The sequence below is a fragment of the Haliaeetus albicilla genome, chromosome 1, assembly GCF_947461875.1.
Source record: "Haliaeetus albicilla chromosome 1, bHalAlb1.1, whole genome shotgun sequence".
Lineage (NCBI taxonomy): Eukaryota > Metazoa > Chordata > Aves > Accipitriformes > Accipitridae > Haliaeetus > Haliaeetus albicilla.
In genome coordinates, this window is record NC_091483.1 from 82,778,585 (window position 1) to 82,803,593 (window position 25,009).

General features: G+C 45.1%; 1 protein-coding gene and 1 long non-coding RNA gene across 2 annotated transcripts in view; both read right to left on the minus strand.

Annotated features, from left to right (window-relative positions):
- DNAAF9 (dynein axonemal assembly factor 9) overlaps positions 1 to 16,749 on the minus strand; it is a 78,250-nt gene extending 61,501 nt beyond the window's left edge. The window contains exons 1-2 of the mRNA XM_069796973.1: positions 16,599 to 16,749; positions 6,052 to 6,131 (exon numbers count right to left, since the gene is read on the minus strand). Coding sequence (XP_069653074.1) covers positions 6,052 to 6,131; positions 16,599 to 16,684 — 166 coding nt within the window. The 5' untranslated portion in view covers positions 16,685 to 16,749. The remainder of the gene's footprint in view (positions 1 to 6,051; positions 6,132 to 16,598) is intronic.
- Positions 16,750 to 21,434: 4,685 nt separating this feature from the next.
- On the minus strand, positions 21,435 to 24,440 carry LOC138686355 (uncharacterized). Its single transcript, XR_011325709.1, has 2 exons — positions 22,580 to 24,440; positions 21,435 to 21,914 (listed from the first exon to the last, which is right to left on the minus strand). It is a non-coding gene; the product is annotated as an uncharacterized lncRNA (long non-coding RNA).
- Positions 24,441 to 25,009: the final 569 nt, after the last annotated feature.

A 25,009-nucleotide genomic window follows, 5' to 3' on the forward strand; every position in this document is an offset into this window, starting at 1 on the left:
TATGTTCTTGATTGAAGCTTCCTAACAAACTAATCCTGTGACCTAAATCTCCTGCTTTAGAATACATGATTAAACATTATCTTATCAGTATTATAGTGCAATCCCTGAGTCACCAGAAAGCCAGTGCAGACTTCTAACAAATCACGAAAAGATATTCTGACAAAACATATGGTATACGAACAGCTTCCAAGTAAAGCCTTTTCCGGTCCTTGGGAAAATAAAATTAAAACAATCAAAGATCTGGAGCATGAAGAGATAGAAGATAAATACAAGGAGAAAGGAAACAGGCCACAGATTTAGGAAATGTTTTAATCTCTCTTAAAGACAGTCACAGTCAAAATTCCTAATTCTACTGTAATAAATCAAGTTTTCTCCACAAGTAAAACTATGCATGAAGCAGCATCCTTGACATCCAAACACGACAGAGGTCACCAGTCTCGACTGTTACAAAATTTCTCATAAACACTAACATCAAGTTTTCCTACCAAGTTATATTAGGGTACAGCTGGAAGGTTGCCAACAAAACAAGATTTGTTACTACTGTCCAAAGGAGAGATCAGTACACTGACAATGTAATAACACAGCCTGAACGTCTGGGTTTCAGGACTTGCATTGGAAACCAAACTACTCAAGAGTCACCTGAACTTAACAGAAATTGGAACAAACCCTAGGTTCTCCTAATTATGTTCCTTTTATGTTACGCTTCAGCTTTAAAGTGCTAACAAGATGCCGTGTCTGCATCCAGCTACTGAACCCCACATCTTAAACTCCCTTGTTTGCTTAGTAACTGGCCTTTGGATAGATCACGTATATTCCAAGGTATCAGACATCTGATGTAAGGCTACAGAAGAGAAATTCAAATCACTTCAAATTGTGCTGAAGCTATGAACCTCTGTAGTACTGCTCCCCGCTCATGGCTTCATGGTTATTAGCACCAATAACACACTATAGCATGGTATTCCTCAAACTCTGTGGGGAAAGGGGGAAGCTGCATCACACCTGCCCCAGCTTTCTCAGTCCTCAAAAATCTTTCCTACCACAATCTTTGAATCCTCATTCCTCTGCTATCTAGCTTCTAGCACTGATCTCCCATTCATATACATATGGCCTTGGACCATGCTCTTTTTAATAAGTCACAATTCTGTGGGTTAGGAGGCATCCCTTGACAAAGGGAGTATCAAGAGCTTTAGGAGTCAATCTGTAACTCGGATCATGGCATCGATAAGACTCAGCTAAAGAATGCTCAGACCCAGTCACTGATTTTCCACCCCCCGCTGCAATGTTCTGTCTTTGCTGTGCCAATAATTTCCTGCATAACCAGATTGCCCTGGATCTGGGAACTCAGAGAGAGCGCGCAACAGAGGGAGGAGAGGGAGAACACACTGTCTCTCTTAATTTACATTTCCATCCCCATGAAAGCAGGCATACTGATGTAATACAGAATTCAATGGGACTCCACACACTAATATTGGTACCAAAGTCCCTGTCTCCAGGTGGGATTTTAGTTACAATCAAGTGTGGAGACTCCATTCTTCCAGGAAGCAACCGTCCCATTGTTCTATGGAACTCCCCTTACACGTAATCAGTCTTCTTGAAACCAGCTATAGCCTTAGAAAGCTAGCACACACAATGTCCTGAAGATAATCTGTTTTACTGATTATTTGCCTAACTAAGGCAACTTTTGAAGGCAATCAGATGAGCAAAAATCTGGCACAAAGTAGGAGTTAGGATACTCCCTTTCAGTGACAGCAAGATGTTAGATCAGTTGGTCTGCAAGCAGCATTACTTATGTTTTGTAAGCAAACATCACCTATCACATCAAATGTTAATCTCACAAGACACCCTCAACTACAGGCCTAACAGCGTGGATGAAAGCAGCCATGGCATTTGCACTTTTTCCTATCAGGCTCATTGCTAGGGTCTCCAAAGCCTAAGGTGGTATGCTCAGGGACGGGCTAACAGAATAACACATAGTGAAGCAGAAAAACAAACAGATGATTATAAAGTCTAGAAGATCAGAAGAAAAATGAGAAACTGTCCTCATAAAAAGTTGTCACCATCACTTGAAGAGCTTGATGTTTTATCTGGGTGCACCAGCTCTTCAGGTTTGAAGCAGAGATCTTCAAAGCTAAACACCAAAACCCTCCTTCTTCCATTAATGACAGAAGGAGGGGAAGAGAAGACAAAAATATGTTAACAAGGGGGGGCTTAACTCTTATAACAGAGGACATGGCTGAATTTATTGCTTGCAGAGCTCTGACAGGCTAGCAGGGAAGGCCTTAGCTTACCATAAAACGATTAACTCTGCAGAATACTTGGGGTTTGTGGTTTGGTTTTGTTGTTGTTGTTTTGTGGGGGTTTTTTAAGTATCCAGTACAGACAGGAGCTTTCATACTAAGGCTTTAATACTATCCTACAGAAACATAGGGAGTTACATGAACAGATACAGTTAGCGAAAAATAAGCAGGAAGTGAAACAATGACAAAGATAAGATACCTCCAGAAAGCATATGAGGAGTCCTCAACAGAACAATAGGGAAAGCTATTAATTAGGAAACCCCCACGCCTGTCTCCAGCTGAGCTGGGAGTTTAGTAACTCCCAGCCTGTTCCCAACTCATGACAAGGGTGTAGTTAGACAATGACTCAGTCTAACTCAGTCTAATGGCCCAAAGAGCCATTCCTGCTCCTTCTCCTGCAGTCAGTGCTCATATGACCTCTCAGCAAGCTGATTCACATTGCTAAATTGGCAGAAAACTAGTCTGGCCAAACATGGAGGGGAGGCAGGGGGAGGAAATAAAAAAAAAACAAAAAATCTGTCTGCTCAGTAGGATGAAGTGGGTGCAAGATATCAAACAACCACCAGCATTGATGCAAAAATGCATGTGGGGATAAAAGAGAGGAAAGGAAAGAGGAGCAGTCTGAGACTCCTCTTTTGTGCAGCAAAAAGTATTCAGCTCAACCATCTACTGTATCTGTGATTTCACAGTTGCTAAGCTGACATAAACATAGCCGACAGGTAAAAACTTCTGCTCTTTGTCCCAGCCATGCACTTCTGACATGCCCTTGAGGATCAAAACAAAGAACAGTTGTTCCATAACACACTGAACAGCCATGTGAGCACTAGGGACACCAGGGAGGTAGCAGGAAGGTGAGGCTGGAGAGAATGGACAGATCACCTTTAGACGTCTGTCCAAAACCAACATGCAGTTGTGGAACTGCCATCAGAAGTGGCACAATAATCATTAAAATAGTCTCTATTTGGAAGGAAATAGGATGAACAATCAGTGCAATGTAATAAATGCTGGTGAGGTTTCTCCCACATGCGAAGAGCAAGAGCTCTGTGTAGGATGGATATAATGGAGGAAAAAAAGACATCTAAAAAAGTAGGTAGTAATACATGTACAGAACCAAGATAAAATAAAGATTTACTGGTACAGCCTCTAAAGTATTCCTATCCTCTTCAGGGAGAATAAAAAGTAAATGCCAAACTCTGTAAAAAATTTGGCTTATCTATGCTGACCTGTGAAAAAGTTTGTCTACAATCAGAAAACCTACAACTCTCTACAATCAGAACACCTACAACTCCAGTCAGGTTTATGGTCATACCCTACTGAAACTAAACACATATCCTCAGAAATCAGATCAACTTAACCATGAGCTGAAAATCTCTGTCAAAAGGTAAGATACAAGAAACACCACTGTTAAAAAAAATAGTGTACAACTTAAGTAGTCTAATATACTGTTTTCTTAGCAGCTTTAACAGCAACGCGCTCCAGCTGAGACATCACAGCTTTTTAAAGACGGCTGACATGCCAACCTCTAAATTCCTTCTTCCTGTCAGTTGTGATGCCTTTTCTCCCCAGCAAAGAATGCAGGAATGCTACCATTCAACCACTTTAAAATAACATGACAGGATTCTTAAAAAAAAAAATCAGCTGTAACTACATTTAAATAGTTGTATCAATAATTGGTCAGTCCTCATCTCTGGAATCTCACAATAGTGTTTCTAATTTCAGTATAAATATTAATCTACTTGAAGCAAAGCTATGAAAGTTTATATCGTTTTTATCTCACAGCCCAGTATGTATAATTAAAGCTGGGGCGAGGGAAATACATTAACTCTAGGTCATTAAAGACAGCCAAGTGAAATATAACATGCACTGACGGTAAAAAAACCAGTTTCAAGTATCTGCTTTCCATACAAGTCAACAGGACTCAAAATGTAAGACTACATATTTTTTGTCATCTGAGGCTTGTATTTGAAGACCGATTTAATGCATTTATAACAGAGTGACATGCCCACTTAATCAGAAGTTATGCGAGAAATTCTGCAGGCTGCATTAGGTCAGATTAGACAACAGTCCCATTGTGGGTGCTGAAAGAGATTATTGCAAAGCACAAGTCTAATAACAAAACATACTTCCTATACTTCCATAGCAGAAATGCTTATTTATTAAGAGGCATGGTCTTATGCATGGACTTAATACTCCACATTACACTGAGGATTACACAAAGCAATACCTTTTGCCTGTAATGCTTTCCCTAAAGCCATACAACGTTTTGAGGGACTGTTCTTTGCTTGGGACTCAGTGCAGCTCTAGAGTCAACAACAGTCAAGAAATACTACAGTGTCAATGGCAAGATGGCACAACTTGACATTATTTTATGAAATTAGACTAGCATCAAAGGCAAAACCCAAGTACTTTACCCTGTATGATTAAGTTTCATTGGAAGGTTGATGCAGTGACCTTATAGACCTTCTAGCTGTAAAGTTACTACTTAGCCAAAGACTTCTTAAACTGTTACGCTAGAGAATATGGAAGACTCATGTTGTACAGTTAGCATCAACCAAAAGAGAAGTAGGTTATACACATTTACAACTTCTTTGTGGTTCAGTAAATGAGCTTCTTCAAGTTTTCTTGCTACTTCATTAAAACAACAAAACCCTAAAAAACCAGGTTGTTGTATCATTTCTTAATGCAAGCCTGTTACTACACATAGCTTCTTTAGAGCTACATTAGATTCCTCCATCTTTAACTGTCATACATTATTTAAACAATCACTCCTTAGTCCTTTTCTCTAAGGAATTTCAACCATCATTCCTGAATTTTTCCCTTAACGTCTTGATACTGATTATATAATAAGAAACAAGAGTCAATGTTACATACAGAAATTATATTAAAGCAGTATTAAAAAAAACCTGTTACTTTCCTACAGAATACTTGCACATGCAGCTTTATTTTGTATTGCCCTTTTCTCCCAACCCCAAAAGTAATAAAGCACTGAAACCACATGCTGTTTATATACCACCATTTAACTCATAACTGCTTCTTGGGTTTCTCATGCAACTCTTCAAATGCATTTTGAATTACTTCTCCTAAGGCAAGACCTCCCTCTCCCTAAATTCAGGTTTTATTAATTCTGTCAGTTTTCTGATTATTCCTCCCTCTCCCCACATCTCTTATAAGCCAATCCTGTTCTCAACCACCACCCTCCACAGCTATGCATATCATGATCCCTAACCTCAGAGCTCCTCTGCTCTTCTCCACACCCTTAACCTCAGCACCTTCCAATCCCTTCCACTTCCCCCCCTCCACAGGGAAACCAGCTGATGCGCATGTGCCTTCAGCCTTGAGCTTTTACACCAAGCATCAGCTAGAAAGCAAACAGTGCCTAGACAGCTGAAAGTTTACTCCAAATAGATATGGATTAAATTATCTCCATCTTTCCTTCAACTGGACATTAACAAAGATTCTCTGTTCCCTCCAGCCACTGAATTTTCATAAGGCTTGCAAAAATGTTGATCTTATTACTATTGTAGCAAGTTCGCCTGAAATTAGTAAATAGGCCTAAAAATTATTTAGGGAGAAAAGAGTGTAACAATCAGATAGCTGTCCATTCACTGAGAAACAGGACTGAGGCTTGGGGCAGGAAGGAGATGATCATCGTCTTTCTGAAACTCATGGTATCTTTACCAGTACAGTGAGAACAAAAAAAAAAAAAAAAAAAAGGGGGGGGGGGAGCAGGGAGGGGAGGGAAGGTAAAACTAACCTAAGATGCAAAGGATTCCATCAGGTTGAGATTTGCTGCTCTGTGTCAGGATACTCTGAATGTTTCGAAGGCGGCTGCAGCTGCAAAAGAAAGAGAATTTGTCCTTAAGGTCAGTGTTTTGAAGTGCTCAAATTTAGTAGGCTAAAGAGTTGACCTAGCTTTTTTTCTTTATTATATAAACTAAGTGGACACACTTCAACTTGGGTATCTTTTGTTTGAAATACATTTAGATCTCATATCAAACCATCCCCAGATTACTTATTTTTGTCCACTAAAAGATGAAGTACGTAGGCCCGAGAGAAGACTAGAACCGGTAACTATCCCTTTTAATCAAGTGCCTTCTTAATCTCTAACCTCTAGCAAAAATTTCTGTTCAAGTTTCCTCTCACCAAGCCAGCAACGCTCCTTTCTCTACCAGAGAAGCGGAGAGCAAAGCAACATGGTGCAGATGATGCCCAAGTAGAAAGCTGACAAGGGAAAGGACCGCAGTAGCTCCTACACCCCAGGAGGAGTTTGCAAGAGGTGAGTTTCAGCACCTCCAGCACCATCAGACCTCTTCCACCTTGTGTAACTATGTAACACGGACACATCGCAGACCTCTTATAAGATCAATGTGAAAAGCATGATATTTGTATAGGGGCGAAGGGGGGAAGGCACAGAGAACTCTGCCCCCACTCACAAACCTGCAGGGTCTCATCCACGTCCTCACGTCAGTGTCATGCTACTTGCGGTTTTGCAGCGATGCTTTTGCTTACCAGTATCACAAAGACTCAAATGGGTCACCCTGTCATTATGCACACACATAAGCAGAAATGCAGAATTGAGGGAACTTTCAGACAGAAAAGAAAAAGCAATTTCAGTGAGCGCTCCGAGATAAGACAGCTCCTGACCAGGGGGGTTTCTCTCATTGTTTAAGCTTCAGGTGCTACAGTTCTTCCTTGCATCTGGTATTACTCTCTAGAATTTTATTTAGTCTGTAATGGAAAAAATATAGAGCCCATGCTCTCATTTAACATAACAAAAGCTGAACTCCAGAAGAGTGTTACTTTTCAAGAACAATTTTTTTCCTCCAAGACAAATTAACAAACGGAACTTATACTAGTGGGTTTCCAATCAGAAAGTAAACCACAGCTCAAAACAACTCTAATTGACTAATACTTAATGCGATCACAAAAGCTGGAACTTTTTCCTCTCTATACCCAAATAAATATCTAGATCATTTTCATAAAATGCACGTTACCTCTCTCATGACTTCCATCTTAAAACCATGAAATTTTTCTAAAATGAAGAGTCTGGGAAAATTATAAGCTTAAAGTATAACCTTCGATAATCTACATCAAAAAGAAACCGAACAATACCAAGTCTCACCAAGAGTTTCATAATCAAAACGAATTGTTTATTATATAAGGTTTAATTCAGTTGTCCAATATGCATCTAAGCCAGGCAAAAAATTCAGCTACAATAGCCAGCGAGCAACGTAATTCGTGCTTCTAGGCAACATTTTGTGAGTTTGTTTTAATACAGATAGACGGCAAGAAATTTCACTGCTGATATTACTCAATGTGTTTTCTTGTTTACAGTCTTGTTTATACAACTATGAGCTGTTCAGCTCTAGGAAACAAACATGTCTTACAGAAACACTTAAACAGCTAAATTTATGATCAGCTCAAACAAACAAGTACGGTCAAGTATTCCTGTTTTCATAGTTCCTTTAAGCAAAGTAAAAAGCAAATAGATCTTTTCAGTAATACTACAATTATCATGCTCTACTTTTTCTGAAAGACAGAATGAACAAGAAAGGTTTGCCTTATAGCTAATCTAAGTGCAATTCGAACGTCTGCAGTAAAGGCAACATTTGAAGACACTTTCATAGGAGCTACACTCCAGTTCTATTTTTTCCCGTTTTTAGGTTGCCTATTTGAGTTCTGAATCCCTCAATTATTCTTTTTGCCTGAAACTTCCCAATTCATATTATACACTGTCCTGTATCACAGTCCGCTGTATATATGAATAGATACTTTGACCCAGTCTTAGATACCAGAAACAGAAATTAAAAGCCACTGATGACAGCAAAAAACACCTAATCAGATACTATCGGATGTTGTTGCCCATGTAGGTGATGCTATGCAGTCTGTGAAAGAAACATCAAACTTTATGCTGCACATTTTAGCAACTTCTCATTATTAGATCTTTAATACCTAAGCTAAAACTGAATCTCACAGCTGTCCAAACTTCAGGTTTTGTATCTTATTCTGGAAGATTTTCGTCCCATCATTAAACAGGACCCCCAATTAGCTGGGTGAGAGATGATCCCCTATGGCAAGCTATACAGTGCTTGTATTTTCATACTGCCCACGTCACAACATCAAGAGTCGAAAAAATTGCTAGACTCTTCACTGTGGGTACAAAATAATGTGACTTATTTCATATGTTAGTATGCAAACAAGCCTACAGTTGTTTAAGGACGAGCTGCAGGCAAGTAGAATTGCTACTGCCTCTGTAAAACACAAGACAACGGAAACAACTTTATGTACAAAGCCCGCATGAAAACAAAAATGCTTCTTGACCTATCTGCAAAACCCTGTTTAGGAGAAACCCATGCTTCCTGAGACAATCTGAAGGACAGATTGAAAGGACTGTGAGAAAGCATGCCCAAGGACTTCTGTAGTGACACAACAAGCAGCTTCTGGACTGACTTTTATTAAAACATTTACTATATCAGAGGATGCATCTTCCTGCTTCTGCTCAGAGTGAGAAAAGAAACTGTCATCAGAAAAAATATTATGAATGCTTCACATCTGAAGGCACAAGAGGTCAATTTTCATTCAACTTCTCTCAGAAACAAGATGCAAAAAACCCCTCTACTACTCGCGTTCAACTTCTACTCTCAAAGCAAATTCAAGTAATTCTCCAGCCTAAGACAGGTTTTTCTGGATTGTAAAATATTTTTCAAACCTCTTATGCATTATAAACACAGCATGAATACATACCCTGATTTTGCTATCATTTTTTTCCCCATATACTGATCACTTTTAGAAGAAAGGAATGGTTAGGGCTCGGTTTGACAAAAGAACAAGTACGGAAACTCCGTGTAAGGAACCTGTGGGGAAAGATACTCCCATTTATTAAAAAGCATTATTATATGATACAAGGTAAGTTATTCCTAAGAGCTTTAAATTTTAATTTCACACTAACAGCTTCAATGAAAGGGAGACCTTATCAAGTATGTTTATCATGTAAAATAAAAGGTAATGTTATGAGCCTGTGCAACATGACCAGAGCAGAGCAAAGTAAAACATTGTTTTTGTCTTCTTGAGCTCTGTGAAAATATTTTCAGATCTGTTCAAGTAAACGGGGGGGGGGGGGGGGGGGGGGAGGAAAGTATTTGCACGTTTGTTCTGGGTTGGGTATTTCTTTGCCTCCTTAAGTTTTGATTTCAGGTTAGGAATTTTACTCTCCTAGAATTACTTTCAGTATCCTCCACAGGAACTACAACTTTGGTGCACCCCTTAAAAAAATACGAAGTTCTCAGATTAAGCTGCTAGGAAACTTCTGCCAAGCAAAGATGAATGTCAATGCTACACTTCCCTCTGGAGATAATCCTGACATAAAAGGAAAAAGCGTAGGGCAAATTATATGTTCATTATTTCATAATGAGATGTATGACCACAAAGATGTTTATTTCAATCTTAATATTAAACAGCCTTCAGCAGAATATTTTTCCTTGCCTCGTTTAAAGAAGTGGTTTCTATGAAAGAAATCTTTGAAAAAGCTTCTTCACAGAAATATTTTCAACGTCATCTCAAGTGTGTATAAATCATTACATTCAAAGGCTGACATTAAAAACAGAAGACTTCTGTGTCTGAAGAAAGACGTTATTCAGAAATAGTGAAGAGAATAATTAGAATTCTTACTACATGCTTTTAAACAATACAGGCTAAACTGTGTATAAAGTCAGAGAAAAAAATGGCATTTTCTTGCATTTCACATTAAACAGTCATCTGACAAAAACAAAGAAACTGTCCTGGGAACAAAAATCCATGACTGTTCCCGCCTCCAAAGCAAGCGCCCTAGTAAGGGTGCTGACTTTTTACTCCTTTTCATTTTGCCACAGTAACACAATTTCAAACAGAAACAATGAAGAACGAACCTCCGCATAACAGCATAACCCTCTGGGCTTCAGGACACTTTCCTGGAAGATGTGGCTCTGGATCCACCCACATACATAACCACAACTAAATTTTACAGTAGCTTGCTGCTGAAAAATCAGCATTAGGTGTGTTCGAAAACACAATTACATGAAGCCCTTCTAAGGAAGCCCCAAATTCCTGGGCTTCAATGAGACATGGACAAGACATAGGCTGCAAACTACTTATCCAGTCCTATTCAACAAGACAACCACAGACAACCAGGCTGCTACAGAAGTGAATAAGAAGTTGAAAGTAGGTGAAAAGTGAGAATTTTTCCAACATGCACTTTTGAACAGAAGATGTAATTTCTACATCATCTTAAGCCAGTGTAAGAGACCAGGGTGCTGCAAGGGACAGTCTCACCCTTACCACTGCCTTTGTATCTTCACTGATGATCTTGAAGCCATGTGCCAAGTCAGATCAGCTTACTGATCCAAACTCTAGCCCAGGAATTAAAAAAAAAAAAAGGAACCAAAAAAACCCCCTACACTTTCAAACATCAGCAAGCTGATCTGACTGCTGATGAAGGCGGGTCAGAAGGCAAGGCCACATGTTGAAGTGGCATCTGGCAATAAAGTGTGCTTGGGCCAATTAAGAAACTATATGTTGAGGTACTTATTATTCTGCTAATCTTGGACCAGATCCAAAAAAAAAAAGGGGGAAAGATAATTGACATCATTAACTTCTAAGAACTAGTGCTCATCTGTTCACATGTCTTCATACTAATTATGCAAAGTACCTTGCTTTACAACAGTCTAGCCTATCACAACTTAGTAAGAGACACTGCACTACAAGCCATGTATGTTGGCAAATAAAGAGAATATTAACAACTGTGCCTTTCTCAACCAGAAAGAACAAATACATTTTTTAAATAATGCCACACAGTATTTTTATTTTAATTTTTATTTCATTTACGTTTCCACAACATGTTACTTTTTTCTGTGTCTCTTGTTGCTAGCTGAATTTATTCTGGGCACAAGCTTCCTTTTCTTGATGTTGTAATCCAGTGGTACTAATGCAGCAACGATATTAGCATTGATCCCTGATTGATTGCCGACTGATTCCCACAGGCTGGCTTACCATACGTCTGGGATGGCCACAGCTGTGGTTAACATGCAATTCAGCCGACAAAGGATGTGATTTCACTGTGTTGAGTGTGTTTTGCTTCATATTGGCAGATGTTACGCTCCTCCCCCACAAAGGCTAGGCAGTCATAAAAACCCACACGTGGTAAAGCTTTGATAGATCGCAGCAAACGAAGGGAAAAAAAATCTGAGACCCCCCCTGGCAAGCTTGTGCAAATCCTCACATTAACAAGGTTCATCTTCAGGGAATGACTTGAATAGATTCATGCTAGCTACCCAAGACAGACACTGGTTTTAATGTGAAATACTTTATTTAATAAATAAATAAAATGGAAAGCTAAAACAGTTTATCTTTTTCCAAATCTCACTTCTTGTTAACTCGCTGCTACTACCATCTGTTTCCCCTCTACCCCCAAAACATCAAGTTTATTTTTCATGGGCCTTTTGTTGACCTCACAGTTACTACCAGAAACATTATTATTGTCTGCTTCTATTGGAGTATGGGATTTCCCTGGATTTCCCACAGTCTGACATTATTATCATTTAATATATTTGTGAAAACAGAAACCAGAAGTCAGCCCGAGTTAGAGACTCTCAGAATTTAATTAATTTCAAAAGCAGTTTACTTGAAATTTACTATCTAGCTTGAACATTAACATGCTTTCTCAGTTTTTTGGTTTTTTTCTTAGCTCACCAAAATAACTCTGTTATACTGCTTGGCACTCACAGAAGACAATGGCATTCACCCATCTTAAAATATGTGACAATTTTCCAGCTATTTTCAAAATTTCTCTACAATGAACATAGGGACTTGACTGTAAATAGGAGATCTAGCCACTTTAAAGACATTTAGCATGTTCAGCAACCGTAAATAGCAAATATTAAAACTGAACATAAAGGAAGAAATTTCAACTCTCTGTGCATTTTACAGGACCAAATTCCTTGCTTCTTGACTTTAAATGGACAGTAATACTCAATTCTGTAATTCAGAGACCTCAAAGCACATAAGAACAAGCATGAACCTCTCCTTACTAAACATTTGGGACTACCTGACGCCTTTTGCAAATTACAAGCTTGTTCAGGATCTTTGGCACTTCAGCACATCTGAACAGTAGCACTATTTATTAAGGATGCACATCAATATTCATACCAGTATTTTCTGTAACCACACTGGACAGTGCAGCCTTTAGGCATACTTGCTTACTGTGAGCAACTCACAGACTGGACCTCAACATCCTCTACTGGGCTGGAAACAAAGTGAAGTTCTTCCATGGGTGCAATCAAATGATAGGTTGCCCATCACCTATACACACATATGTGCCAGTTAGACCTGCAGCCTTAACGCGTTCTCTGTTAACAGGCTGATTTATAAACACCAGCTCTGTATTTTCACTTTCTTAAATTGCAGCATCTTATTGAGGATGCCACCTATTCTTCCCCAAAAACATTATCACCTGAGAAAATGACAATATTTGAAGAAGTAGAAAAGACTAGCAGCTCAAGTGTAATTATTCTGCCATCAGTCAAACTCTGATCAGAAAGACAAGGCAAGCATCTAGCACTTCAGCAGAAATCAGAAGTTAAGCTACAGTGCCTTAAGACTAAATTTACTTGCAGAGCACATTACTGGCCCACAACCACTGCAGCCACACGGCCAGAAAGCACCAAGCCAGATGCTTTGCCATCAATTCAAGCTGAACTATCGCAAAGGGGTAACTTCAGCTGAAGCTCCACAGGCAGCCGAGTTAACGCAATAGCTCTGCTCCTCTCCTTGGCAGCTTTTCCTTCCCAAGCACTTATTCTACCTTTCTATTCCTACCAACCATATAGGTTGTGCCACATTCCTCTTAACTTTGGCTGCAGCCTAGCACTCAACAGTCTCTAAGCCATATTAATTCCCTAACGTGGTAGAAAACCATCCATATTCAAGGAATGGGGTTTGTTTCTCCTTCCCCCCCCCCCCCGTACTTCAGCAAATTAGGTCTCTCTTTGCATAGCTAAAATACAGTGCATTTCTTAAAAAAATTTTGGTGAAACAGTACTATTACAAAATCCTGAACCTTGGTATAATTACATAAGGAACACATGGATACAAACTGTTAATCTTTCAACACAGACATGTCCCCTACTAAAATTGGTTGGGAAACCACAACAACTCTTTCATCCCTGCACCACCATGCTCCCAAACACCCCACCAACTGCTCCTCCAAAGCCATAGGAAAGAAAGCCACATACTTAACCACTACGCGATTAAAAACAGAATGGTTTAGAGGATGACAATATTAGGCATATAGGCAGACACAACATAAAAATGAACCCAAGTACTCATTTTGCATTTCCCCACATACACCCACAGCTAGAACTAATCTTTATTATGTTACAAACATGGGTAATTAATGAGGATTTGCCTGCTCTATTTATATAAAGGTAATGCAAAATTGGGTGGCGCCAGAACCCTACCAAATAGAACAAATAAACATTGGTTTTAGATGACGATATTTAACAAAAGCATTTAACAGAAATTTTGTTCAGAAATGCATGTATTCTTAAGGAAAACACTCCACACCACTAAACACAGACACATGAAACATGACATCACCTTCTAAAAAGGCATACCCTTTTTCAGGCAATACTCATCTCTTAGTTAAGGGATTTTTTCTTTTTATTTACAAAACCATTCTTTTCCTGCTTTTGTTGTTACAACGCCGAGGGTCGCCATGATAAACGCCAGCTCCCAACACACCATATGGCAGACCAGAACTCTGAACTATGTGGAAGAACTCCAAGAATTATCTCTGGCCGTTTCTCTATTCTTTATATAGTGTTAAGAATTTTTCCATTCCTGTTTGGGACTTGGGGGCAGGGGGAGGAGGGTAACGGATTGTTTTATTTTTATTAACTGCCTGGTATCTGCTGACTGCTTGGGAAATTTATTGCAAACACTGGACTCCCTGCCTCCATCTGGCCTGAAAAAAAACCCCTGCACAAGAACGAATGTTGAGGAGGAAAAAAACTTAACGGATGACATGCCTCCTACAAACATGCCAAATTACAGATGCTGTCTGGATCTCCCAGTGGAGCTCAAAAGCTTGCAGATGTTCACAGAGAGTCTGAATGTTCTCATGACAACTCTAAAACAGGATCTCAGATTACAAAAAATCACTCAAAGAGGGAGGCTCGAGTGGAAACCATTTTCTTTCAGCTCTTTTTTTTTAGCGTCTTGGTATTTTGTTACTGATCATGATGAAATTTTAGATACTTTCCAGCTATAAACAAATACTAAGCCCTTTCTAAACAAATAAGATTAATTTATTCAGTGAGAAAATTATTTGAAAAGGTCGCTTTTCCTTCCCTCTTACAATCAGTTCAATTTCTAACTGCAGGCAGAGAGGGAACAACCATCACAGAACAGCCATGTTCATTTATTTCAGGCAAACAGAACGACCTCCATTTCTCTCTCACAATACAGAATTTCTCATTTTACAGGCATATTGTCTGAAAAGTGAAAGTGTTTTTATTCCCTTCTTGTATAAAAGATAAAAAACTTTTTTTTTTAATTGAAAATCTACAGCAAACATAGACAGATTTTAATACCCAAGTAGTTTGGCCAACTGTTTGTCTGCAATTTACATGCAATGTCCCAGTTACTCTATTATCTGACTTCACACTGGTGAATACTTCCATGCATTGTTCTATAACTATTGAAAGCATCAAGCACTTCAGTTCCTGTGTTGTTCTTTCTGATATTATAGAATAAAAACATACAATCACTTAGGCTGGAAAAGACCCTTAAGATCATCGAGTCCAACCATAAACCTAACACTGCCAAGCCCACCACTAAACCATGTCCCTAAGCACTACACCTACACGTCTTTTAAACACCTCCAGGGATAGTGACTCCACCACTTCCCTGGGCAGCCTGTTCCAATGCTTAACAACCCTTTCGGTGAAGAAATTTTTCCTAATATCCAATCCAAACCTCCCCTGGCACAACATGAGGCCGTTCCCTCTATTCAGACACTTCAGATAATACCCTGTAGTCTAATCCACACACGGGTACACCTTAAGTCTTTAAAAGGAAATAGAGCTCTAGCAACCTAACAATACCTGAGCTGACACCCGAGCTCCCATAGAGCCAACGCTATCATCTAACATGTCCCCAGGCCCCATCTCTTGTCAAGCACTATACCCAATATTTCTGAAGCTCAGAGAATGTTACTGCCTTCATACCCTCAAGCAATTCTCCACAAGCCACCCAACAGATGCCCACACAAACACGCAATCTCCTTTCCCTCCATAACCCCTCAACTCCTCCCAAATCTCTGCCATCCCTACCCTAATTCGGCTTTCCTACCTTTCACGAACCCTTCTTCCCCACTTCCAAGGTAGCCCCACACCCATCCCCTCCCAAACCAGACCCAGGCTTAGCTTCCCACAGTAACACTACCCCAAGCCCACTCTCTCCAGACCAGCCCCTCTCCAAGGTCCCCAAACCACCTTTTTTGTCCCCCTGTCCCCAGTCCATCGCAGCCTCCCACACACCCTCCTCCAGCAGGATTCAGGATTCGCCAATCCCTACACCCACAAGGTCAAGTCAGGCCCCCGCCTGCAGTCCTGTCAAGGCCATCAACACTTCTCTCCCAGTAGCCACCTGCAAAATTAACCCCCCTGCCCCTTCTCCCCACAGCCCCAGACCCACAAATGCTGCTCTTAATGCTCCAGCCCCCCACACCCATTCCAACCTCCTTCATGACTTCCAGTCCTCCTGCAATACCCCCCCAAAGTCCTTAACACGCCCTGCACACCACAAAACCTCTCCTTAATGCCCCCAACCCCTCTCTCCCAGCCTACCTCAGCACCTCCAAAGCCCTTAACCCCCCAACCTTCCCACCAGCCCACCCCAACGCCCTGAACACCCTATTTTCCTCCCAACCGCCACCTTCAGCGCCCACAGCTCTCTGAACACCCCAGTTTCTCCCCCAACCGAGCCTCTTAACCCCCCCAAACCTCCCCTCCCACACCACCTCCCCCAAAACCTCTACCTCACCCCCCCCCCGGTACCCCCTCCTCTCCTAACACCCCAGCCCAGCCTCTTCAACGCCCCCACCCTCCTTCATCCCCCCCCAGCCCCCTCAGTGCCCCCCAAAACCCAGCCCGGCCCCACCCTACCTGCCCCCTCAGCTCAACCCAAAACCCGGCCCGGCGCCTCCCTGTCAGCTCCTCACCCCCCCCCCCTTCCCCGGCGGACCCCCTTCCCCTCGCCCTCCGTTACCTGACGAAAGCCTCGGCGGCCCGGGGGCGGCGCGGCGAGGGGCGCGGGGGCGGCAGGAGGAGAGCGGAGCGGCCACACAGCGCCATGGCGACAGCGATGCGGCGGGGAGGAGGGAGCCGGCAGCACTGCGGCCGTTGCGCCCCGCCCCGCTTCGCCCCGCCCCGCCCCGCCCCGCGCCGCACCACCGCTCTCCCCGCCGTAGGGGGAGCCGCGGTAAGGCCGAATCCGCTGCCTGTGGTCTTCGCCTCCCCCAGCCGGGCGGGATTCACAGCACCGACCTTCTTCTGCTGCTTTTACACGGAGCGGGGACGGGAAGGCTTCAAAAGCCGGCAACAGCTGAGCGCAAAAGTGGCGGGGGAGACGGATGGCTCCCCCCTCCGCGAGGCATGGGCTCGTCCAACTCACCCCCCCCCCCCCGCGCGCACACCCCCAGCGCAGCGGTCGTTCCACGCCCCCCCCCCCCCCGCCCCGCAGCTCATGGGCGCGTCCAACCCCCCACCACAGCGCACACCCCTTAATCCCCCCCCCACACACACCCCCCCCGCCCGCCGTGCCGTGAGCTCGTCCGATTCCCCCCCCCCGGAGACCCGCGGGTCTGTGTGACACGGACCCCCCCGGGGTGACACAACCCCCCCCCGGGGTGACACAGGCCCCCCCAGGGTGTCCCGGACCCCCCTGAGGTGACACGGACCCCCCTGAGGTGACACAGACCCCCCCCGGGGTGATACGGACCCCCCTGCGGTGACACAGACCACCCTGAGGTGACACAGACCCCCCCGGGGTGTCCCGGACTCCCCTGAGGTGACACAGACCCCCCCCGGGGTGACACAGACCCCCCCGGGGTGTCCCGGACCCCCTTGAGGTGACACAGACCACCCTGAGGCGACACAGACACCCCCGAGGTGTCCCGGACACCCCTGAGGTGACACAGACCCCCCCCCCCGGGGTGACACGGACCCCCCTGAGGTGACACGGACCCCCTCTGTCCGTCCCCTCCCCAGCATTGCACCCCTCACATAACACCCCCCCCGAATTAACCCTTCCCCACACCGCCATGCCCCAAGACCGTGGCCGGGCACCCCTCAGGGGCGAGTCACCAGCACCCCTGATATTTCACACGGTCCCTCTCTTGTTACCCCCCCCAAAACCCCTCTCCTTTCCAAACAGCACCCCCAAAACACCCTCCTTTCCAAACAGCACCCCAAAAACACCCGCCTTTTCCAACCACCCCTCCAAAACACCCCCCTTTCCAACCAGCACCCCCCAAAACACCCCCCTTTCCAACCACCCCCCCTTTCCAACCATCACCCATCTGCCCACCGCCCCGGCCTCTGCTGTCTCCTGGTACCAGCACAACCACCCTCACGGACCCCTTTTATTCACTTTACGCCAGAAATTTGGGGGGGGGGGGAGCAGAGCCCCCAGCCCCTCCTGGGAAGAGACCCAAGTTTCGCCTCCTTCGTCCTGCCCTGCCCTGCCCAGCTCGGAGGTGCCAGCCTCGCCACAGGCTCCGGATTGGGATCCCCCCTTCCCCAGTCTTTCCCATTTTACAGTGATCGCATCTTCCCGCCATCCCCTTGGGCCTGTGTGTTGCATCCTTGCAAAAAAACCAAAAAAATTAAAAAAAAAATAAAACCCCAAATGAGGCAGCACACCCAGCACCGTGATTTTAGGTCCCGCACACACCAACACCTCCAAGTACCTCTAATTAAAGGACTGAGGTCAACACGATGCAGGGAAGGATCTGAAGCCGGGGTTTAACGAACCGTGCCGGGGCACACGGCTTGAAACCTATTAACCACGCGTGTCGTGTCCCCCCCCGGCCGCGGGGAACGCATCCTTCTCCTCCTGCGTCATAGCCTGGCAGAAAGGAAAGCTGCCCCATGGCATGACAAGCGGTCGAATAAGCATGAAGGAAAACTGAATTTGCTGTCGCCGCTCTCATCCCACCCCGTGGTGCTGTCGTGTCCCCCCCGCCCCGGCAGAAAGACCAACGTTAATCTGTGATGGCGGAGCTCTCTGCGCTCATTGCCGTCCCCATTAATCACCCCGGCTCCTCATCCCAGGTGGAGAGCGAGATAAGACCATTTGTCTGCATCGTATTTTAATTACGCTAGTGTTTGGCAAGCGCGGCATAAAGCCCTAAATCTGCAGCTTTTGGGTGCGATGGAGACGCGGGCTGCTAAGAGCAAACCCCTTTTCGCTTTGCAATGGACCCCAATGCACACGGGGAGGGATTAAGGGGTCTCACGCACACCTCGCTTTTAACTCGGTGCAGATGCAAACACGTTCCAAAGTGTTATTTCTTTTTTTCCCCCAAAAACCACATTGGACTTTGCTCACTGCCGCGGAGCAGAGAAGACAAGATAAATATACTGGGCCATGACCCAGCTGCCCTGGGGCAACTGGGAAGCGTTTTAGCTGGCCTCACCGATAAAGCCCTGATGGGTTCGATGTACAAATGTCCCTAAACCATGGGTCACACCACCCAGCCCCGTCTCGTGCGCTGACGGGGAGTTGGCACCATCTCCATCCTGAGCTCTCCCTGGTTTTTGAGCCCCTGGACGTGCTCAGGCAACATCAGCAGCGGGAACTGAAGCACCGAAAGGAAAAACAGACACCTTGGTGTTTGTCAGCATTGCTAAAAACCCTCGGCTTCCCTCCAGAAAGCCCCTAAAACGCATCCCTGCTGCCTCTCTTGTCGTATGCTGAATGGGACGGTCTCCTGCAGAGCTCCTACCAGTTGCCCCCATCCTCGGCTGCGGACCACCAGCCTCCGAAAGGCTTTCCCAGGCTCCCTCCGCATCCCTTGCTCGTGTTGGGAAGGGGATGTGTCCTAAGAGCGCGTCCTCGCTGTCTTTTCCCTGCAACAAGCACCGTCCTTAACATTTGGGTGCTGTGTTGGCTCCTTCCATCTTCTCCTTGGCACGCAACCGAGACCCTGATGGCCATGATCCATCATCCATCACCACAGGGCTGTTCATGTGCCCAAAGCCCTAGAAACACAGCAAGGCTACGGCAAGAGGGGAAACATCTTCCCAGGACAGGAGTTAGTGCAGTTTTGCCCCCAAGGCTCTTCTTTCAGCCAAAACGAAAGACGTTTTGCACCATTGGTGCATTGCACCAGGCTGTTACCTGCAGCCTTGCATTTCCCTTGGCTGCACGGCGATGGAAGAGCAGATCGACAGCCTGGAAAACACCCAAGAGAGAGGTCAGACTTCCTGGAGAAGGAGGGATGTGGAAGGGGAAGGGGTGTCTGGCAGCATGGCTGGGAAAGGACACAACGTCAACTATTGTTCCTGCTCCCCAGCTTCCTGAGCTTCGCTGTCCCACTATTGTTCCACGTTTTGAAGGCTGAAAAAGCTGAATGAAATCCATAACAATTACCAAAGAAAGGAAGAGGAAAGCAGGGTGCTTTGGAAAAGGGGGAAAGCTGCTGCTGATGTTCCTTGGTGGGTCCTCCTGACCTAGATCTTGTCCAACAGTAAACCACCGAATCTGCGTTAAGTCTCTGTTCACTTGACCTGACAGGGCTCGCTCTCACTGTGCTTTCAGCTTGGGTACCTCAACATTGGCATCTGCCTATGGAAACAGCTGCCTTCGCACCCTCTCCCGTGAATACCTGCTTATTTTTAGCAAATCCCTGCTGCACCGATGGAGAAAACAATGTTGGACACACAGAGGCCAAAAATAGCTGTTGTTCGCCCCAAGACGTGCACCTGGAGAGATCCTCCACTCCCCCTCCCGTGAGGAATGCCTAAACTTCTCACCCTGGGCTGGTGGCTGCTCGGAAGGCTGGAGGCTGCATTTTATTAAAAAATTAATGCATACATCCCGTGCTGCTGGCACGTGCACAACCCTTCCCCGTGAAAGGCATGGGCTGCTGGGTTTGTCAGCTGTGGGAAGGGTTTGATGTCCCGGTGCGTGCCAAGGAGCCGTCCACAAGCCATCTGGGAAGACTTTCCAGGATGGTGGAACCCCCGGATTACCAGCAGGAAGACCAGTCTCCATCCCTTGTGTTCGACCAGGCAGAGGCAAGCCCAGAAATAAAAGCAGAGGACGGCATGGCGTGGCTCCGGCTCCCGCTATGGTGCCAGGCACAGCTGAGATGCAGCTGGTAACTGGTAGCAGTGACAGCACAACGGCTACAGATAAAAACAAACAGAAAAGCTTTATGGCTTACACAAATCCCACTGCCAGCTTCCTATGAGCCAAAGATCCACTTTTGGGGGCTTTCTTTTTTTTTTTTTTCTTATCCCTATGTATCATCAAGAATACAAGGAGCCATTTTCCCGCCGTAACAGCACTTTTAAGGAAATAATTGAGACTTCTCAGAGAGAAAAAAACGAAGCGTGCTATGCTTGCGTGGTAAACAAACAAGGTAGTCCCCTGCTGTGTTTCATAAGAATTGTTTTCCCTCCCTTCTGTTCAGATTTATGGGATCCTGTTGCCTTTATGGGATCTCATAAATGTTTCAGCAGAGTCTACCCTCCAGGCAGTGTCCTGAGAGCAGTGGATGTTCGTAGCGAGAACAAACTTGCTGCCTACAGAGCTCTTCATGAAAAAATTTATGAATAGCACCAGACAGGAATAAAACAAGACAGTAACAAAACTTTCCCACTTCTTAGCTCAGGAGGGAAAATTAAATAATGAATTATGATGTTGATAAAAAACCTCCTACTCCATTTATCCAAGTTCTTCAGGCTAAAAGATTCTCAAGTTCTTCTCAAGTGCTATTTTGGGAGGAGAGATATTAAGATTTCCTCTACCCTGAAATTATTGTTTTATTCTCATTGCAAAAGACAGCCCCCAAGTCAAAGAAAATAAAAAGGCAAGTTAGTTCTCCAGTAAGCTGAGGTCTGCGTGTTTATACCACCGTGAATCTGGCACCATGCGCCCATGGGACACAGGGTGGAGATGCAGGAGATGATGGAGACACGACACACCGACATCCTGCAAGCACAGGAAACGTATTACAAAAATAGCGGTGCTGACCCAGAGTTACCCAGACTTTTTTTCTTATAGCCACTGCTCTTTGTAAAGGAAAAGTTTAGCTAAGAGAGAGATGAGGCTGAGGGTGACTATGAACTGGAAGGGGTTTATTAGATGTTCTGTTTGCAGTTGCTAACTCCACGCAAGTAGGGAATTCGGTGCTGATGGTGGTCATTGCTGAAGTTGCCCTTGACTTCTTCAATGGTGGTTGGAGCAGAGAGATGTTGCTGCCAGATGGGCGAACCGCCGTCCCTGAGAATAGCGTCATGGCTTCTTAATCTCAACACGGTCTGGGACACCTCCAGGTGCTATGGTATGACACTCCTTGATGAAAAAAGAAACGTTATTCTTTTCTAAATTTCTGCCCAGCTTCACTTCCATGGTGTTACTCTGTCTGGCTCCATGGAATAAAACTCAGGTCTCATCTACCCACTCACCATGTGACCCTAGAGGTTAAAAGCGGCATTTTCTAAAGCCGTTTGGCAACATCAGATTAACCAGTTTGGGATTTTGTTTGATGAAAGAGAGGAAATAATTGTCTGGGGTGATGTGCTGGCTTCTCTCCTCTAACCCCCTGGATGCTCTAGAAAGGCTCTGCAAAGGGGGAATAGCCTGGATATGTCTTAGGATCATGGGACTGTAAGGAAATTCAGGTTGGAAGGGACCTCAGGAGGTCTCTACTCCAACCTCCTGCTCAAAGCAGGATCAGCCATGAGGTCAGAACAGGTTGCTCAGGGCTGCATTCAGCCTGTTCTTGAAAATCTCCAAGGATGGAGACAGTGCAACCTCCCTTGGGCCCCATACACCAAACCTCAAGGATTTCCCTGGGACCTGGTGGTAGCCAGCACCTACCCACACTAAGCACTACAGCTGTCCTCCTGTTGGGTGGCCACCAGCTCTTGGAGGCAACCAGCCCTACATCCATCTTTTTTCCCTCCCTTTGACATAATCGTTTCAGCCTCAGATGAATAGAGGAAGCCAGGACTTACAGCACTTGCTGTGTGGCCTCCCCTGTGCCTCATTATCTCCAGGAACAGCTTCCCACCTCTCCCATCTCCCTTCCTCTGGGGCTCAAATGCCTCCCCTCACAGTGCTTCAGTCTTCCAGGAGCCTCCTCTCAACGCTGCCTGGGGATACGCTTCTTAAAACAGGATTTAAGCCAACAGCATCTGATTTTACAGCTCTCCAGCTCGCTCTCAAGTCTCTACCTGTTGGCCTCAACCCATCAGGCTGGGGAGAGGCTGCAACTTCAGGCAATGCAGTGTCTTCAAAGGCTGGATATGTAGACGAAGAGCATCTCTGAGCCTCTCCACGTTTGGCATGGATCCTCCGCCGCTGGTCCTGGAGAGCTCTGGGGCCTCCTAAGGGATCCACAGAAGGTGACTAAGAAAGCAAAGTTGTCAGCACGCTTATATTCACTTTAACTCCATTGCATCACTGGAAAATTCTTAGGGGCTCTGTGAAGATATGAATGAGCCATGCTGCGGTGGTGCACCTCTCCTCTCTGTTTTCCTCTCCTAAACAGACTCCCAGGAGCTGTTTCTCACTCTCTGAGACCATTCCCCTCCATCTTTCGCCCGCCACTTTTCCCAGAAAACAGCCAGAATTTCTCCTTATCCGGAGTTTCGCACTCTTGGACTCCCTGTTTCCAGCTTGCAGTGGTTTCTGGCTCAGAAAGGTTGTGAGCTGGCAAGGCCAGGGATGTCAGAAAGGGAAAATCCACTTAAGCTTTTTATCTTCTTTTGCCAACATTTCATTTAAGTGAGATAGTCGTGCTGTCGACGCCAATGTCTTCAATGGTTTCCCACCCACCTCCATACTTAGTCCAGTGCTGTCCACCTTTGCAAGATGAAGGCACCATCAACAGTGCAGTGGGAATTGGGACCTAACTCCTCTTAATCCCTTTCTCTCCTTTTTCTCCCAAGAAGGACATTTATGTCCTCAGACTCCATCACCAATTTCTGTCCTGCAGAGTCACAGCTGCCTTTCTGTCTCCTTTTGAACCTCTTTCACGGCAAAATGCAGCTCCTGACCAGGTTCCCTGCAGAGTTTCCCGGATCTCCAACAAAGCAGTACCTTGCCGGCCACTTCGCCGTGTGCTCTGCTTGTTGGATCCAGGGGAAGGAAACAGCAATGAGATCATTTGTAGAGCTATTTTTTTTCCCAATTTGGCTTGCCTAGCGGAAAGCCAAGAGCCTGATCAGCAAAACACCAAGCAGCGATCGCCTTCACCGTCTGATAACTTGAAGTCGTTTTCACTCATCCGTGAAAATGAAGGTGATGATTATTAAAACCAGGAGCACTCCATCCTCCTCCTCCCTCCTGCCTCAGTCCAGAGGGAGGAAGGCTGAGCTTGCAGGCACAGCCCCGTTTGGCAGAGGGGCCGTGGGAACCGGCGGAGGCCCGCGGGTGGGACAAAGCCAGCAGCCGAAGCACGGCTCCAGGCTCAGCTCCCAGGTTTTGTTCAGTGACGGATGGGGACAAACGCATTGTCCTCCCGAGCCATTTATTCACGGAATTGATGTTCGGCGTGGATCCTGGTGATCTACTGGGCGCGCGCTGGGATGCGCTCAGCAAGCATCTCTGCGTGGCAGCATTCAGGGCTCGCGAGCCGCCACGTCCCCCTGTTACCAAGACAAATTAGAGGAACACAGTTCATTTTATGGCTTGCTCCGACCGGGTCAGCTTTGAAGCCACTAGCAAAAAGATCCTTTGCAAATCAAATACGTGATTACGGAGATTTGGAAAGGAACGCGCAGGGAAAAATGTTGTATTCGGTCAATTCGCTGAGCTTCGGCGTGCTGCATTCTCGCATCTGCAAGCAGAAAAACCAAAACCACTCAGTTATGAAACAAGCAGAGCCTAAAACCCAGCCTTGGGAAGGAAAGCTGCCGAGAGCTTCCCCATTCCCAATTATTGTTGTGAAATACACAGCTTGGGAAAGCACACAGGCGTAACCGGCTATAAATCTTGGTTTACTAAGAAACTCTTCTCTCCCTACCTCTAGGACAGTGACAGCTGGAAAGTGAAATGCTACAGCCTGTTGCTTAACATGCTGGGGAAATCTTCACCAAAAATCAGAGCTGGCGGGCAGGCTTCAGAGAAACTCTATTCCAATACCAGCGAGCAACCTTTATTGTGTTTCATGAGCTAAAGAATCTTAAGAGTCTTAAGGGGAAGCATCTAGAAGTAAGACCCAGCCATGAAGAGCTGACGGGAAAGGCACAGCATTGATGGTATGCAGAGGCAGCTGCTGAGGCTCCCTGTAAGCTGTGCTTTGGCCCCACGTCTTAGGAAATAATGGCCCAAAATCTGCTTTTTGGCTGCTCTCCACTGCAGGACTGAATGCTGAGCGTTGGAGGGGTTGGGCTTTGCTGGAGCCAACTTCTTCGTGACTCAAGAAACTTCAGGTCTTGCAT